This window comes from Columba livia, chromosome 12, assembly GCF_036013475.1.
Source record: "Columba livia isolate bColLiv1 breed racing homer chromosome 12, bColLiv1.pat.W.v2, whole genome shotgun sequence".
NCBI classification, from domain to species: domain Eukaryota; kingdom Metazoa; phylum Chordata; class Aves; order Columbiformes; family Columbidae; genus Columba; species Columba livia.
The window spans coordinates 19,199,264-19,214,094 of NC_088613.1; the positions used below are offsets into that span (position 1 = coordinate 19,199,264).

The 14,831-nt window shown below is 47.9% G+C and overlaps 2 protein-coding genes across 14 annotated transcripts in view; both read right to left on the bottom strand.

Annotated features, from left to right (window-relative positions):
• ARHGEF9 (Cdc42 guanine nucleotide exchange factor 9) overlaps positions 1–14,831 on the bottom strand; it is a 214,450-nt gene that overhangs the window by 111,747 nt on the left and 87,872 nt on the right. For 3 of the 13 annotated variants that reach the window (XM_065078041.1, XM_065078042.1, XM_021279986.2), the window contains exon 1: positions 2,927–3,287. The exons of 7 other annotated variants lie outside the window; for them this stretch is intronic. Coding sequence is in view for 3 of the 6 variants with exons in the window: in XM_065078039.1 (XP_064934111.1) it covers positions 2,331–2,402 (72 nt within the window). In the remaining 3 variants the exon portion in view is untranslated. Of the gene's footprint in view, positions 1–2,330; positions 2,628–2,915; positions 3,288–14,831 lie in introns of those variants that run through there. 3 more of the 13 variants (XM_065078038.1, XM_021279985.2, XM_065078039.1) reach the window with 3 other exon arrangements.
• LOC135580726 (uncharacterized) lies at positions 3,072–3,279 on the bottom strand. The gene has a single exon (XM_065078050.1). It carries the CDS (start codon positions 3,277–3,279, stop codon positions 3,100–3,102), a length of 180 nt encoding a protein of 59 aa, XP_064934122.1. The 3' UTR covers positions 3,072–3,099.

Sequence of the window (14,831 nt, forward strand, 5' to 3'; positions counted from 1 at the left end):
ATAGGGAGGGGTAGTTATGGGGCCGAACTACCCTCAGGAACCCAACCACAACCAGTCGCACACACGGCCCGAATTGTCCCGCGGAGCTTAGGAAAGCTCCGTTACACGTAGATATTTCACAGCGTGCAAATGACACCCCCAATTTTGCAAGCACGGTCATTTCTGAGTACAGGGGACCTGCTGCCAGCAGCTAAGGACGCTCTTGCCCAAAACAAGCTGCTAATCCAGCCTGTCAGGGATGGAGCTGCTCCTGAGAAGGATGGGAAGACAGAGGTGTTTAACCAGCTCATCGCTCCTGCACGTTTGGAAAATGCAAAATTGCAGGTGCAAAACCACAAAAATAGGGTTGGGACGGGTGGCTCAGGGCCTGTTTGAAATAGTGGCCGCTCATGACGGGGAGTGGGAAACAGGGACCAAACTAAACAAGCAAGAAACCCCAGCCCTTGCCCACTTTTCAGGCTTATTTCCTCTCTTTCCCCCTCAAGTGCAACGGGAAGCCTGATGTAACAATAACAGCGTTGCTGCAATAACAAAGTTTCCTGCTCCCAACTTTCACGCTCATATAGCTCTGCATCAACCTGCTCGCTTTGACTCCACCAGCCTCCGGGAGGACAAAAGGCGAGACAGTTGTAATAAAATTACATGAATTCTCTGAAGCACGTTCAGTGATGGGAATGAAGCAGCTCCCAGCGATCGCTGCCCCGGTAGCTGAGCGTGCGCGACACCCCGTGCTCCCCGTGCACCCCACTCCCAAATACCGCCCCACAAGTACAAGCTCCAGATTGAGGAATGCACTTTGCACGCGCTAAAAACCGCCTTAGGTACCAAGCATTCCTCGTAGAAATCTTATTAAAAGGTAAACCTTAATGGCAGGGAGTTAACCAGGAGGAAAAGAAACATTCAGACACAGTTGCAGCCGTTTTAAACTCACTGGTTTGGTTTGGTTTTGCTCTTTGCTTGGGGTTTTTTTCTCAGTTTTCTACCCTTACTCCTTCAAATCACTATGTCCCTCAAAACCGCTTCTCTGAAAGGATTATTCTGGCTGCTGTTTGATTGATTCCCTTTCACGGTGATTTTTGCTCGTTTATTATATTTCCAGGAGATTCTGCAACCTCTAAAACTAATGACACACGACAGCTAACAGGAAAATAAAGCAAATTTGAGCTGTTTAACAACCCAAACCATCCTCAGCATCAGTTTTTGGGCTTATTTTAAGGGAGATTCAGCCTCTTCCGAAGCGAAGCTGATCCCCCTTGCACAGATAGCTACAAGTGAACATGGGGAAACAGAGCCAGCAGGCACCAGAGCATCTTCGCTGGGCTTCCAGCACTGGATCTTGGCTTTTCCACCCACTCAAATGAGCCACTGCCACTAAACGCTTCTTGTCAGCTTTGGGGGCCAACCCTGGGACAAATTTTGTATCTTTTATTTACTGCTAAAGCCACTTTGAAAGTGTCAGATTTGCAGCATTCAACTCAATTTCCAGTCGTGCCCCCAGCTGAAAAGGAAGCGGCTCCTAAGCCCAGCACTGCATTGAACTTGCACAGACTCCCACATGGAAATAACTATACATCTCCATCTATAAGCTTCAGCTACGTCTTTATGAATCAGTTACATGGGTTTCCCCCCCCCCCCCAATTAGTAGAGGACATCAGCTAAATAACAGCCAGCTGGAATTAGCACAAATCACTTAGATTATCAAGGCAACATCATTCCAGTGAACATCAGCAAGAGACGTAAACATTTTCAAACTGTGATTTTTGTTTTGAGCGATTCTGATTTTTCAGGAGGGGATAATAACATTTAAAAAGAAAAATCCATAAGATTCCTAACAGAAAAACAATACAGACATGTATTTCCAAGAGGAAAACGACACTTTGCAGACATTCCCTTCATATTGTCTCTAAACTTCACACACTGACACTCGAACCCCCCCCGACCAGCTCTGCTTCCCAGCTACAAACAATTTTGGTCTAAACACTTTTCAACAGAAGGACCTCTAACTAGTGGCCACCTTCTCAGCAACACTATAATACACAACTTAGCACTTCATTTTCGAGAAAATCAATGTAAATAAAGTCACGCAAAACAACCCATCTCAAAACCTTGTTATCCTTGAGGTGGGCAAAGATTTTTCTTACGCACGTTACCAAAAATTATGTATTTACACACACCTGAAAGCAAAGCAAGCCGATATAAAATGACCAGAGAAATCAAAACAAAACCAAACCCTTCTGTATCTGTTGCTTTAGCAAAGAAAAACAAAGCATGCAGCCCCCTTTTTATCTTTGATCCCTCCTTCCCAATTTGCAGAGAAATAAACCACATACAAACAGAGAAAAAATAGCCCAGCAGGTTATGTTTCCGTCCCTCTTAAAACAGAAACCAGACTTCATCAGCATGGACCTACAATTTGGAGGCTTTTGGGCTGAATATTGAGAAATCAAGTCGGATCATCACGGCAACACAGATAAATAAATAAGTAGAATTTATCTTCTTTTTTTTTTTTTGTGGCTGAATGTTATTTTAGCAAAGATTTAATCCTTTAATAGGATTTCTCATCCCCCCCCTTAAAGATGTCCAGAGCTCGATCCAATTGCACGCAGCACCTCGCACCTGGCGGCTACACGGTTACTACAGACATCGCACATCAACTGCCTGCTAGAAATTTCACACAAAACGCCTTATTCCTGAGTTCCTGATTCAAAGGAAAGCAAAATAACGCAGCCGGCGCTTACCACAGAAAGACATTCTCGCTCTGCTTCTAACTACAGATGTACAGCTCGCTAGCACAGCACGAGATAGGAATGGATTACTATTATTTATCACATTTAAAACCCAGGCAAAAGCAGCTACACTTACAGGCATACTTAAAAGACAAGACATGACAAAAGATTTAGGGAGAGATAATATACCAACGTCATACATATCACAGCGAGGCCATGTTGAAGCTCAACGCGTTTCCCCCCTCAGTAAGAAATCTCTCTCTCTCTTTCTCTCTCTCTCTCGCCTTTCTCTCTCTCTCTCGCTCGCTCTTGCTCTCTTGTTGAATTGCTAGTGGTAGTAGTAGCCCCGAACAGCTCAGGAGAAAAAATCCATTTAACGAGTGCCCAGGAAGAACATGAGTATGACATTCACAAGCAATAGCACCACGATCACTGCAAAAACGACCACCGTTTGAACATCCAAGGTCATGGTGCAATGCAGAACACTGTAGTGTTCGAGATGTGGGGCTGGCAGATTTGGAGAAGTCAACCTCTGCTCTGTAAGACTGTCCATACATCCACCATGCTAGAATAGAGGAGAAAACTGTTCCTGGTTTTGGTCGTAATGCTTTGTGGTCTGCTTTTAGTTTCTCCCCTATGTGCTGTCTCTAGCTCATTCTGGCGCCCGCTAAGTGAAGCATCATCACAACCAGCACTTAGGAGGCAGAATCCTTTCGGAAAAGCAAGCGAGCGCTGTCTGCAAGCTTCTCTCTCTCTTTCTTCCCCCCTCTCTCTCCCGGTCTCTCTCTTGCTGGCTGGCTTTGCTTTTTAATTCGTCAAGCCAGTGCAGATAAGCAGCCTGTGTGAGTGTGACAGCTCTGCAAGCTGCTGCGGCTGCATCTCTCGGCGCGAGGCGGACCCTTGCGCATACAAATCAGCTCCGGTGACCAGGCAGCGAAGGGATCCTTGCTGTCAGTCAAACGCAGAAGGAAGCGCTGGCTCCATAAATACGCGAGTCTTCCGCCCGCCGTGACGGGGAGCAGCACGCAGACATGTTTTTCCTCTTGACTTCTGCGGCGGTTCGGCAAACGGAGCCGCGCGGGGGGCCGGGGAGCCGGTGTCGCGGTTGGATGCCGATGTGGAGCTGCAGGAAGGCGTCTCCGGGCTTTCTGTGCAACGCAGATCCCGTTCCTCGCTGCCTTTGTACGGCGGGGACGCGTCTGGACCGCCTGCGCTGAGCTTCGGACGGGAAATAATAAACGGCAGCCAAAAGAGCCAGTGCTGCTAGGAGCCTGCTCAGACCAGGTAGGGGAGCAGGACAAAGAGCCGGGAAGAAAAGCAGCTGAAATAACCAAAAGGCAACCCCTGGGAACTTGGAAAATCGTTGTGAGTCTGCAACGCGGGAATTTTGTAGGGGGAAATCACTTTTTAGCACTGTACTATATGCGTATCATCCCATCATCAATCTATCGCAGAGCCTCTCTCAGCACTGCAATGAGTTCTCCAAGCTACGAGTTAAAAAGAGTTCTGATTCTACAGACAGAGATGTATAAAAGGGGGGTGGGGGGAGGCCAGGATAGGGGATATTTATTGCTTCTCCAGCAGCCAGAAGAACTCATTCCTATGTTAAATTCACATACAGACTCAGCATTTATGGTCCAGGTGCCAGCTGCTATTCCAAACCTCATTCTCAGATCCCAGAACCAGCAGTTACCTTAGAGAGGAATCACACTCACACAAGATGTGCTCAGCTGGAAAACACAAATGACTTTACAGGCACAGACAAACACAGAAAGGTTGCCAATACATATACATTACACACTAAAATGCACACACAGGGGCTGATCATCAGCACCTTCCAGGAAAACTGCTCCTCAGAACATAGCCGGGACATCTGCACACACAAACAAGGCCAACATGCACCAAACAAGCCCTTATTTTGGTCTCCAGTAGCAAGCAACAAGAGTTTAGGAGGATTTTAATGTTTAAACCTGAACAGACTGAGCCTGGACTCGGTTCACGCCCTTCGTCCCATCACAGCATCCTTCCAGGACAGGTATTTTTTGTCACCAGCATTTGCAAAAGGGACAGGTTGGATTATGTTCCTACCTCACATTACCATTCAAACCAATACTAAACCCAGCTGGTTTTTCCTTCGTTGCTGTTTGGGTTGCCAGAGGGCTCCTCAAAAGGATCAGGATTTTCTATACCCACCCCCAAATACCTTCACAGGAGAGACCATGTCAGGCGAATGAGGACCGAGCCTCCACCATGCCCTCCCTCGAGCCAGTGGTTTGTGCGGGACCAACGCTCGCCCAACGCACCGTCCTCCTCATTTCTGAACAACCTTGTAGCATGCGAGGGCCGTGACGTGTTTGTAGATGCAGAAAGTGGGTTGTGTTGAGCAGCGTTAGAAATAAGAACAGTTTGGGTTAATCAAGTGGTTTCTTCTTCTTTCTCACGTGTGATAACTAAAAGCCAAAGGCTGTCTCTAGCAACTGAGACCCCCGCTCTGTTCAAGCAGAGACTTCCTTATTCAGAAGGGCAGTGAAAGGAGACTTTTCACCTGCATATTTACGAGAAGCTGTGTTAAAGATGCCATGGCAGGCAGCCCAGCTGCCCCACACGGGCCAGGCTGAGCCCAGAGATGGATCTGCCGCATCACTGGCCTCCAGACCAGCTCTTCCTGTCCAGGATGCATGTTTAGGGTAGTCAGTCTGTCTGATGCAATTTTAGAATAGCGAACACATAAAAGATGTGGAGTATTTACAATTGCTACCATCCTTTCCCAAAACAAAACAGGCGATTTTCCACAGCCCAAGCCTGAGCTCCCATATATCACAGAATCCCAGAATGTCAGGGGTTGGAAGGGCCCTGGAAAGCTCATCCAGTGCAATCCCCCATGGAGCAGGAACACCCAGATGAGGTTACACAGGAAGGTGTCCAGGCGGGTTGGAATGTCTGCACAGAAGGAGACTCCACAACCTCCCTGGGCAGCCTGGGCCAGGCTCTGCCGCCCTCACCGGGAACAAGTTTCTTCTCATATCTAAATGGAACCTCCTGTGTTCCAGTTTGCACCCATTGCCCCTTGTCCTGTCCCTAGTTGTCACCAGAAGAGCCTGGCTCCATCCTCCTGACACTCCCCCTTTCCATATTGATCCCCAGGAATGAGTCCCCCCTCAGTCTCCTCTTGTCCAGCTCCAGAGCCCCAGCTCCCTCAGCCTTTCCTCACACGGGAGATGCTCCACTCCCTTCAGCATCTTGGTGGCTGCGCTGGACTCTCTCCAGCAGTTCCCTGTCCTGCTGGAACTGAGGGGCCACAGCTGGACACAATATTCCAGGTGTGGTCTCCCCAGGGCAGAGCAGAGGGGCAGGAGAACCTCTCTGACCTACTGACCACCCCCTTCTAACCCACCCCAGGTACCATTGGCCTTCCTGGCCACAAGGGCCCAGTGCTGGCTCATGGTCACCCTGCTGTCCCCAGGACCTCCAGGTCCCTTTCCCCTACACTGCTCTCTAATAGGTCATTCCCCAACTTATATATGTCTAGAATAATTCCAGTTTCAGTCTCAGCAACAACACTAACGTCTCCAAAACATAGAATCATACAATGGGCCCTAAATTAGAGGCATCTTTACAGCCAGTTAACATTTTCCTCTAAACTGCCACGAGCACAGAGGAAGCCTGGGCCTAGGCCCCCGCCTCAGATTCAGCTTTGTTTTTAGGAAGCTGTTGTACCTGCCCACAGCAGCCCTGAGGGTCTGCAGACCCACCCCTGCCTGTGTCCTCCCAACACCACCCACGGGCAGGGTTTCAAGGCAGACTCCTGTGTGCTTTTGCATACAGTGGGGGATAATAATCAGGCAGGTAAAAGCAGCAGAGGCCTAAGAAATATCCAGAAAAAAAAAGGTGCAGTAGCTTTCACACATGCTCAATAGCCGCTTCCGTAGCCAAAAAAGAGGGTTTCATGAGGAGCAGCGTGCCTGGCAGGTCTCGGGCAGTCATTCTGCAGGAGCTGAGCCAGTCACAGCGCAGGGGAGGGCAGAGATTATAAATAGAGGCGACGAAGCCAGCCCCCTGCCAGCTGCAGGCAGGAGGTCCCCTGCTGTCCCCTCGCCACGTACAGCTCGTGCGTCACCCGCAGCTGCAGCGATGGCTGCGGAGACCCCAGCGCCGCCGCAGCGCGGGGGCTCCGGATCAGCATCCCGCCCCCCCGGCCACGCACCACAGCAAACGCCCCAACACATCGGGCAGGAAAGCGGCGGGTCCCTCACCACAGAGGTGTAAAGAGGGGCTCTGGTGACAGTTGTGTCTGTAACAGCGACCAAGGGTGAGCAGCGCAAACAGATTTACTGCATAGAAACTTCTATTTAAATTATATTCACAGTATTCCCAATAGGGCTTGCTGCTTTATATAATTCCCCATGCCTTCTGCATGCACTCAGTGTTAATTTTACTATGAAAATGGATGAGACTTTCTCATAGAAGCCCTACCGAAAAAGAACACCTACACATCAGGGGTTTATATAAAACCACCACAAAGTTTAACTGCATGTAATGCTTTCTGAAAAATTTAGTCCAACCTTCTGTATGGAGCTAAACTGAGGAACCAAAAGATTTGTAACAGTTATATAAAATACTACCTCCCCTTCCAGCACAGCACATGCCCTGACACTACAGTAGCTTTCAGGAGCACAATTTGCAATGCAAGATCAGCAATGGCTTCTGTATGAGAAAGCAATTTGGAGCTTCAGCCAGGGCTTCCACTAAGACACCACATACATACATCTATATGTGTACACAAATCTATATGTACACACATACAGAGAGTGTATTCTGGACTCCCAAATAACGGACAAATCAGAGGGGCCACTACAATAGCATTAATTACAATATGGTAATTTTGAGGAGAGCCTCAGAAGCAGATGATGCCAAGTCTCGACTCTTTGTGTGTAACACACGGGGCTCAGCCCCGTGACCACGGCTCCCTCCCATGGATGTCTCCAGTAATTAGCGCAACCGGCTACTTCCAGCTAAACACACGCAGCTCTAACTCAGGAGCAAAGGATTTATAATTTGAATACTTACAGGTCCCAGGTTCGGTATCTGGGCACGCGCTGGCAGGAGAGGCCAGGGGCATGAGGCAGCGCAGGGTTTCAGCTCCAGTTCCCTGCTCCGCCGTAGATCCCCTGGGCAGACCAACAACCTCCACTGCAGCAATCTCTTGGACATGCAGAACACCTCTGTTTTCCTAACACATCTTCTCCATCTTCCATTCACCGCAAAAATGAAGCATTCAAACTCACAACCTCCACACAGACGCAGCAAATGCTGTCGAAGCCGCTGTAGGAAGCAGCACGGCTGAGCTCTGGGGTCTGGCACGAGGACCCCAACTCTTCCAGGCCAGGAAAACCTGCTCATCAGTCAGTCAAAGGAGATAAACCCTTTGGTGAATTTGGGAGAGTTTCAAACAAATCCTGCGGTGCCTTGTGATTCTGAGTGGGAATAAAACTATGGTCGTGTTGGTGTGGACTGGATGAAACCCACGGCCTGGAGGAAAATCATCAATCATCAGTCCTGAACTGCCTCGGTTCTTTTGTGTTCTCTCTCTGAGCACGAGGTCCATCTCAGACCTACACGGCACCATGTTTAAACATTTCGTTTGAATGAACAATGTCCCCAAAGAGGAGCAAACAGCAGTGGCACCCCGAGACGGGCAACTGCTCCTCCATTCCCAGTCTGCTCTGCCTGGCACGTACCGACTGCTGCCTGCTACGTCAGGCACCGACGTGGGCTTGAGTCACGGCCTCTATAAGAGATTACGAGAAGACCATCAAATCCATTACGTTTTTCTAAATCTAGCGAGGTCACAGTTTCTGAGATTAAAGGCCAGTGGGATTACGATTTGCTATGTTTCCAAACAGAAGGATTTTCTTAAACTGGGAGCTACCTCTATTTTCTTGCTCTTCACCATAAGGCTGAACCAGAGCCTTCTCCTCCCATCCTCCAGCCAGAGGGGAGGCGCCAGCCCACGAGCTGCAGAGCTGCTGCAAAAGGCAGCAAGAATCTCTGCAATCTTCGTATGTTTATGGACTGGCTTCATGGGAAGCTTTGAAAATCCCAAAACGCCAAAAATTCCTTACCCAAACTGAGAAGCATGCAAAATGGAGGAATATCTGTAAAGATCCAGACTCAGGGCGTTGATTTGGGCAGCTAAAAATTATCTTTCCATCACCCACTGTTCTTTGCCTCTCTATCCTTCAAATGCAAAGGTTCCTCACCGTCCATGTGAACTGGGGACTTCTAGTAACTTTCTCTACTTTCTTCTGTCCTTCTTCCTTTTCTTTGCTCTACACACCTTCCCTTAGAAGGGTTTGTTTCACCTCACCCTCTGTCTCACAGCAGCTCAAGTGTCCTCTGCCTGAGAAGCAAACAAGAAAACAAAGGCATGGGGTGGCTGGAATGAGCTTCCTTGGGCATCTTCCACATTAACCGCACCGCATGCTTCAGCAAATTCACAGCACAGCTAGACAAGCAGGTGATTCATTTTCAGAACTAATACCAAATACTATTACAGAAAGACAAAGGGGAAAGAAGGAGAAGTGGGCAAGGATAAGATGATGATCTCAGAAGCTGTTGAGGCATCAAGAGACTTCAGAGGAAGAACTGCATCAGAAAAGGCTGAGTTGAGAACCTGCGAAGCAGTGAAATGAGAAAGAAGGTGGACAAGGAAGAGGGCAGAACAAGGCCCATGAAGCAAGCTGCTCTTGTAGCAAGGATAGAAGTACTGGAAAAGAAAATACGTTAAGCTTTTAAGACCACTTTTGCAATGTTTGAGAACATAGGGCACTGCCAGAGGTTGAGTTTGCCATGATGCTCAACCTGCGTGACCAACTGGCCATGAACATTACACAAGCTCAGAGGCTACAGGGGCAGACCTGAGCACCTCCAGGTCACTGCTCAAAGGATTCCATGAGAAACAAAAACGAGAATTTCACCAAAAGATGGGCAGCGCCACATTACCCTTCCCACATTAACCTTTGGTAGATGTACTATATACAAAGACACACAAGAGGTCAGGCAAGCTATAGCAGATGAACTCTTTCCCATTCTTCACCAGTTCTCATTTTATCTCAGAAAACAAGAAGTGATACATAATAGAATTATGTCTCCAGTGTAGCAAATGATTTATTTTAACCATTTCATTTAATACTAACAGCCAAACAATAATCAAAGGTAGGCCAGAGAGGCTGCAATGTACCTGTGCACCAGCTTTCATTAACCACACTCTTGAAAACTAACCATATTCTAGACAAACGGGTCTTAACCCTTTGAGCAAAGGGCAGTAGTGACATGTCAGATACTAACCAAGGCTGGCCTTGGACCACATCTGGAGACCTCAGGTAATCCCGGTGCCTCTTACAAACAGAGCCAGCATCTCAGCAGATGGTGCTCTTTCCTCTGTTGAAGAATTAAAGCACTTGCATGGTGCTGCCGTGGGGGGAATAAAGCCTGAGCCTTGTCACTGTTGTCTTATGCGGTGTCCAGATGTTTATTCTGGAGCACCCTGCCCAGGTGTCACGTGCATCTGTGCACCACACAAATCACACAAATGGCACAGAGAGCAAGTCTGTCTGCGGGGTTGATTCCATCGCAGCCAGAACAACAAAACTTCTATTTTTAAGTTTATCTGAACTTAAAGCATTAAGACAGACTAACATCTCATGCCCCTGGCAATCTCCTTGCATCTGCTCCACACCCCAGCCTGTACTCTAGAAGCATCCTCGGACTCCCAGCAGAAATCAGATGTGGTAACACCAGTTACCCTGGTCACAAAGACACACTTCAGGGACTCAGAAACTTCAGTTTAAAAGCACCTATCAAATTCAGATGTTCATTTTAACCTTACATAATCTCTCCTTTGTCTGAAAAGAAATGGCCTAAAAGAATATGTAGACATTTACTTCTTAATTTTACTTCTCAGGCTTCTGGGCTTGCACTTGAGCCTGGAAACAAGAGAAAAAAGGCAAAACCCAAACTGCAGAAAAACACAGGAAGAGCCCCTTCCTTGCACTGCTCCCTGCAGGCACTCTTAGGTGCTGCTGCTCCATGGGGGGATTGCACTGGATCAGCTTTCGAGGTCCCTTCCAATCCCTGACATTCTGTGATTCTGTGATTCTTACAGGAACTCCAGTGTTTCTGATCTCATCTCTGACATCAAATGGCAGAGATCTCCACAGCAACACACACCTGAATACCGTGGTAAGTGAAAAAGAAAACGATCACCCACTAGAAAGCACTAAATCCAGGCTCAGTGTCCCCAGTGCGGTCCCTGAGAAACACAGCTGTGCAGACGCAGAGAAGGCTCTTTGCCGTGAAAATCAAAGGGTGCGTTTCAGCTTCGCCACAACAAGGAAGGTCCCTGTGAATCCAATGCATCACATTCCCTATGCAGTTAAAAAGCACATCTAATAAGAGTCTTATCATCTGCCTAAGCCTGCGGAGGTCCAGCAATTAGCAGCGCGGGAGCGAGATGCCAGGCGGAATGGAAACAGCGTGATCCACGATGCACATACTGAACAGCGATGGCAGAAACTACACAAAGGAAAAGGGAGAAAAACAAGAAAAAGTTTCTGGTTCTGCTTTGTGCCTTTCTTGCCTGACTTTGCAAAAAGCGTGGCTTTAATGAGCAGCTCTCCTGCACCAGGACTCTCCGCCAAACTGATTCTTATCAGCTCTGCTCATGGGCATGGCCAAATCAGGCCCTGCCCTGCTGCCCCATGAGAAATACAAAGGTTTCTGAATTTGGAAGTCCTGATGCTCTACACGCCCTGGGACTTGTTATTGAGCCTCTTCCTGCTGCTCTGTCAGCACGAGCTGACGCTGAGGGAAATGTGAAATTATCCACCACGGATATATTGGGAAAGCAGAGCCCAGGCACAGTCTGCTGACTTACTGGGAGCCTGGACACAAGGGTGCAGCAGATGGGAGCGGAAACCACGGCCCTGCTCCGCGCAGGAGGGATGAGGATGGCAAGCATTTGCCCGCAGCTCCTTGAGCCCTCCTCACACCCCTTCTGCGACAGCTGGCTTTGGCTTCCCTGCATTTCTCCTTGGCAAGGTATTGAGTAAAGAAAAAAGCATCTGATTAAGAAGCTGACCCATGGGTCTTATGTTCTCCGTGCAAATTAACCTAGAGAATTACAAGTATTTCGCATCAATCATTTTCTCCCCCCTCTCCCAAAAAACAGGAGAGGGAACAGCCTATTGAATCTGGCAGTCTTTTAGTGAAGAAAATTATGCAAGACAACCTAATGAAGTAGGAATTCCAGCTGGATATCAGTAGATGTATGAATAGAACACGCAACTCTCCTTTTTATCAGCAATAACATCAGCATTAAAAAGGAAAAAAAATAAATTTTATAGCTTATTTTCTTTCTTTTTCTTTCTCCAAATGAAGCAAGTGAATGCCAACAGGCTTTTATTTCCTATTGCAGCCCGGCTCAGCGGGACGGCTGCAGCGAGAGCTGGCGCGGGCCGCGCTCCCCTCCGCCGCCAAACAACGGCCTTCCAGGAACAACCAGCGCTGCCCTCCCGCCGACCGCTCGCGCCAGCGCGCCAAAGGGACGCAGGCTGCGCGGGATCACAGCGACAAACCTGCCTGCTGGAGGACACGGCTTCAACACCACGGGCGCGGGAAAGAACCTGGGGCTGCGCTGGCTGCTTCGAGAAGCACAAATGGCACTTTTGCATCGTTAACCGGCAACACCAACACAGAGATGGAGCCAAGGTTCACCGTGCTGTCTGTAACGGCATTGTGGTCTGCAACCTGAAAACAACTAAAGCAGGGTGTAATTTACTGCGTTCTCGCGTTATCTGGGGTTAAATTCAAGGAATTCCATAGCACGGCACATGCTGGGATCCCTGTTGTACAGAGCCCTTGTGCACATGAACACACCCCACGTTGGGTTCAGTGGGATTCACCGGAGCTCTGGACCAGCAACGGGACTTGACTTCTCACCCACACCCTCCTACCAGACCAAGTCAGGGATTTCACAGCCCCAAACCGGCTCCCAGATACGACACTCCCGCCATTCTCCAACAATACTCGTCTTTCCTTTCCCTGCCCATGTTACATAATAGGCGGCTTTATTTATTTATTTTTTCATAACAATAGAAACTACTGGAGACGGAGATAACTTGATGAATTTTTTCCTATTATCTAAAAGCTTAGTCACGCCGGGAATTAGTCATGTTCAAAATAACAGCCGGGCTCAAAGAGATTCAGAGCAGCCACTCTGGAGCAGGAGCAGCTAATGTCATAAATACATTAAGATGTTACCTTGAAGCATTTCAGAGGTTTTTCAAAAAGTGTTTAAAAAAAGAAAAACCCTCTGACTAGATACAAGGAAATCAGGTCCTTAGCAGTTAAAAAAATACTGTCGTTTACAAAACCTGCTGGACTCAGCCACCAAAACCCTCAACACAGGAGGGACAGATGGACTCTGGGACCACACGGCGCCCGTAGCTTCCCAGCGGGCGCATCCTGCCCGACGTGCAACAGAATATTAATACTGATTCATATTTCTATGGGAGCCTCCAAGCAATGGTCTCCAAGGGTTTTCCAGGCATCCCAAATGAATCATAGGGACAGAGAAGCTATCGACATGTCCGTTATCCCGCGGGCAGGAACGGGGGCACAGAGCCATGGTTTGCACATGGGACTACAGCCAGGCCCCCTCCCAGCCCAACACAAGGGCCATGCTCAGCAGTTCCAGCTACTTATTCAAATATTTCTATTTACCATCACATCTGCCCTTTCTTAACCTGGACATTTTTCATGTACTCTTATAGCAACACTAGTAGGAGGCTATAAATGAAAGATTAAAGAAGCGAAATGGAAAACAGCACAGAAACTATGTGGGTGAGGAAAAGCCTGCAAAGAAATGCATTTGGTAGGACCAACTTAAGGCTTTGGGAGCTCTATGGCACTGCAGCAGACAGAACGTTCTCCAGTGCCTGCAGAGCTCATTCAACCCCAGTATCGACCTTCAGAGATAACAGATCCCGGGGGAACAGGAACGAACTTGCAATGAGCTGCTCTTTGGTGGGAAGAGGCCGCAGGGTACAGAGATGATGGATCAGAAAACATCCTCTGCAGGTCACCCGAAGCATCTGCAGGTCACTGCGACCCATCGGCTGAGCCAGGTGCTCTCTGTGCCCTTTGCTCTCAGGGTGCTCTGAGCCTCTTAAATCCCATTTTCCCCAAATGCCTGGATAACACAAGATCTTCTTCCCATCCCATCCCGGCTTCTCCCCACTACCTCCATTTTCTTATCCCAGCTTTCAAAAATGAAAATGCAACCAAAACTGCTTTCTTCCTCTTCTCTTTTTCTGACTTTACGTTGAGCTTTTTAGGATTATGGAGTGCAAAGAGCCTCTATACTTCAAACACCCCATGATTTGCAGACTGACAAGCGAAGAAGAATCAGTAAGGAAAAAGGTAAGGAAGTTTTTGGTCTGCTGAACTGCCCTGCTCACGAACATCTCCCCCACTTGCAGTATTGGGCCCTTTTATTCACTCAATCCCTCTTTCAACACATTTTACATTGCGATGATTTACGATAGCTTACTTTTTGTTTATGACAGCAACGTAAAATATCAACAGATTGATTTTAAATATTTGAACGACATGCACTGTAAAAATGTGGCTATATATGCCTGTTAAATAAAAAAAACAAGACTGGGACTCTGTGTCTATTGAAGCAAAGGCTGCACTCACTTTGACTTCCACAGGCACAATATTAAGCCCAGAATTAGACCCTGTGTAAGGAAACATCGAGGAAGACACACACTTGTCTTTCCTATAACAGAGCCAAAGGGGTGGAGCAAAACCTCTGCCCTTGTCAGGTAAAAAGCTATTCCAGAAAAGGCTGTATTAGGGCACGATTTAAAGCACTTCATCTGATTACTATGCCAGATCAATATGCTCTGCGAAGAATAACTAACTAAATAATCATCATACTTACAATGCCAATCAGACGTGTGGATTCATTCTCATCACTACCAGTGACAATTAGTTTCATCTTTCTGGATTAGAAACAGATACTAGCGGAGTTTAGCAACT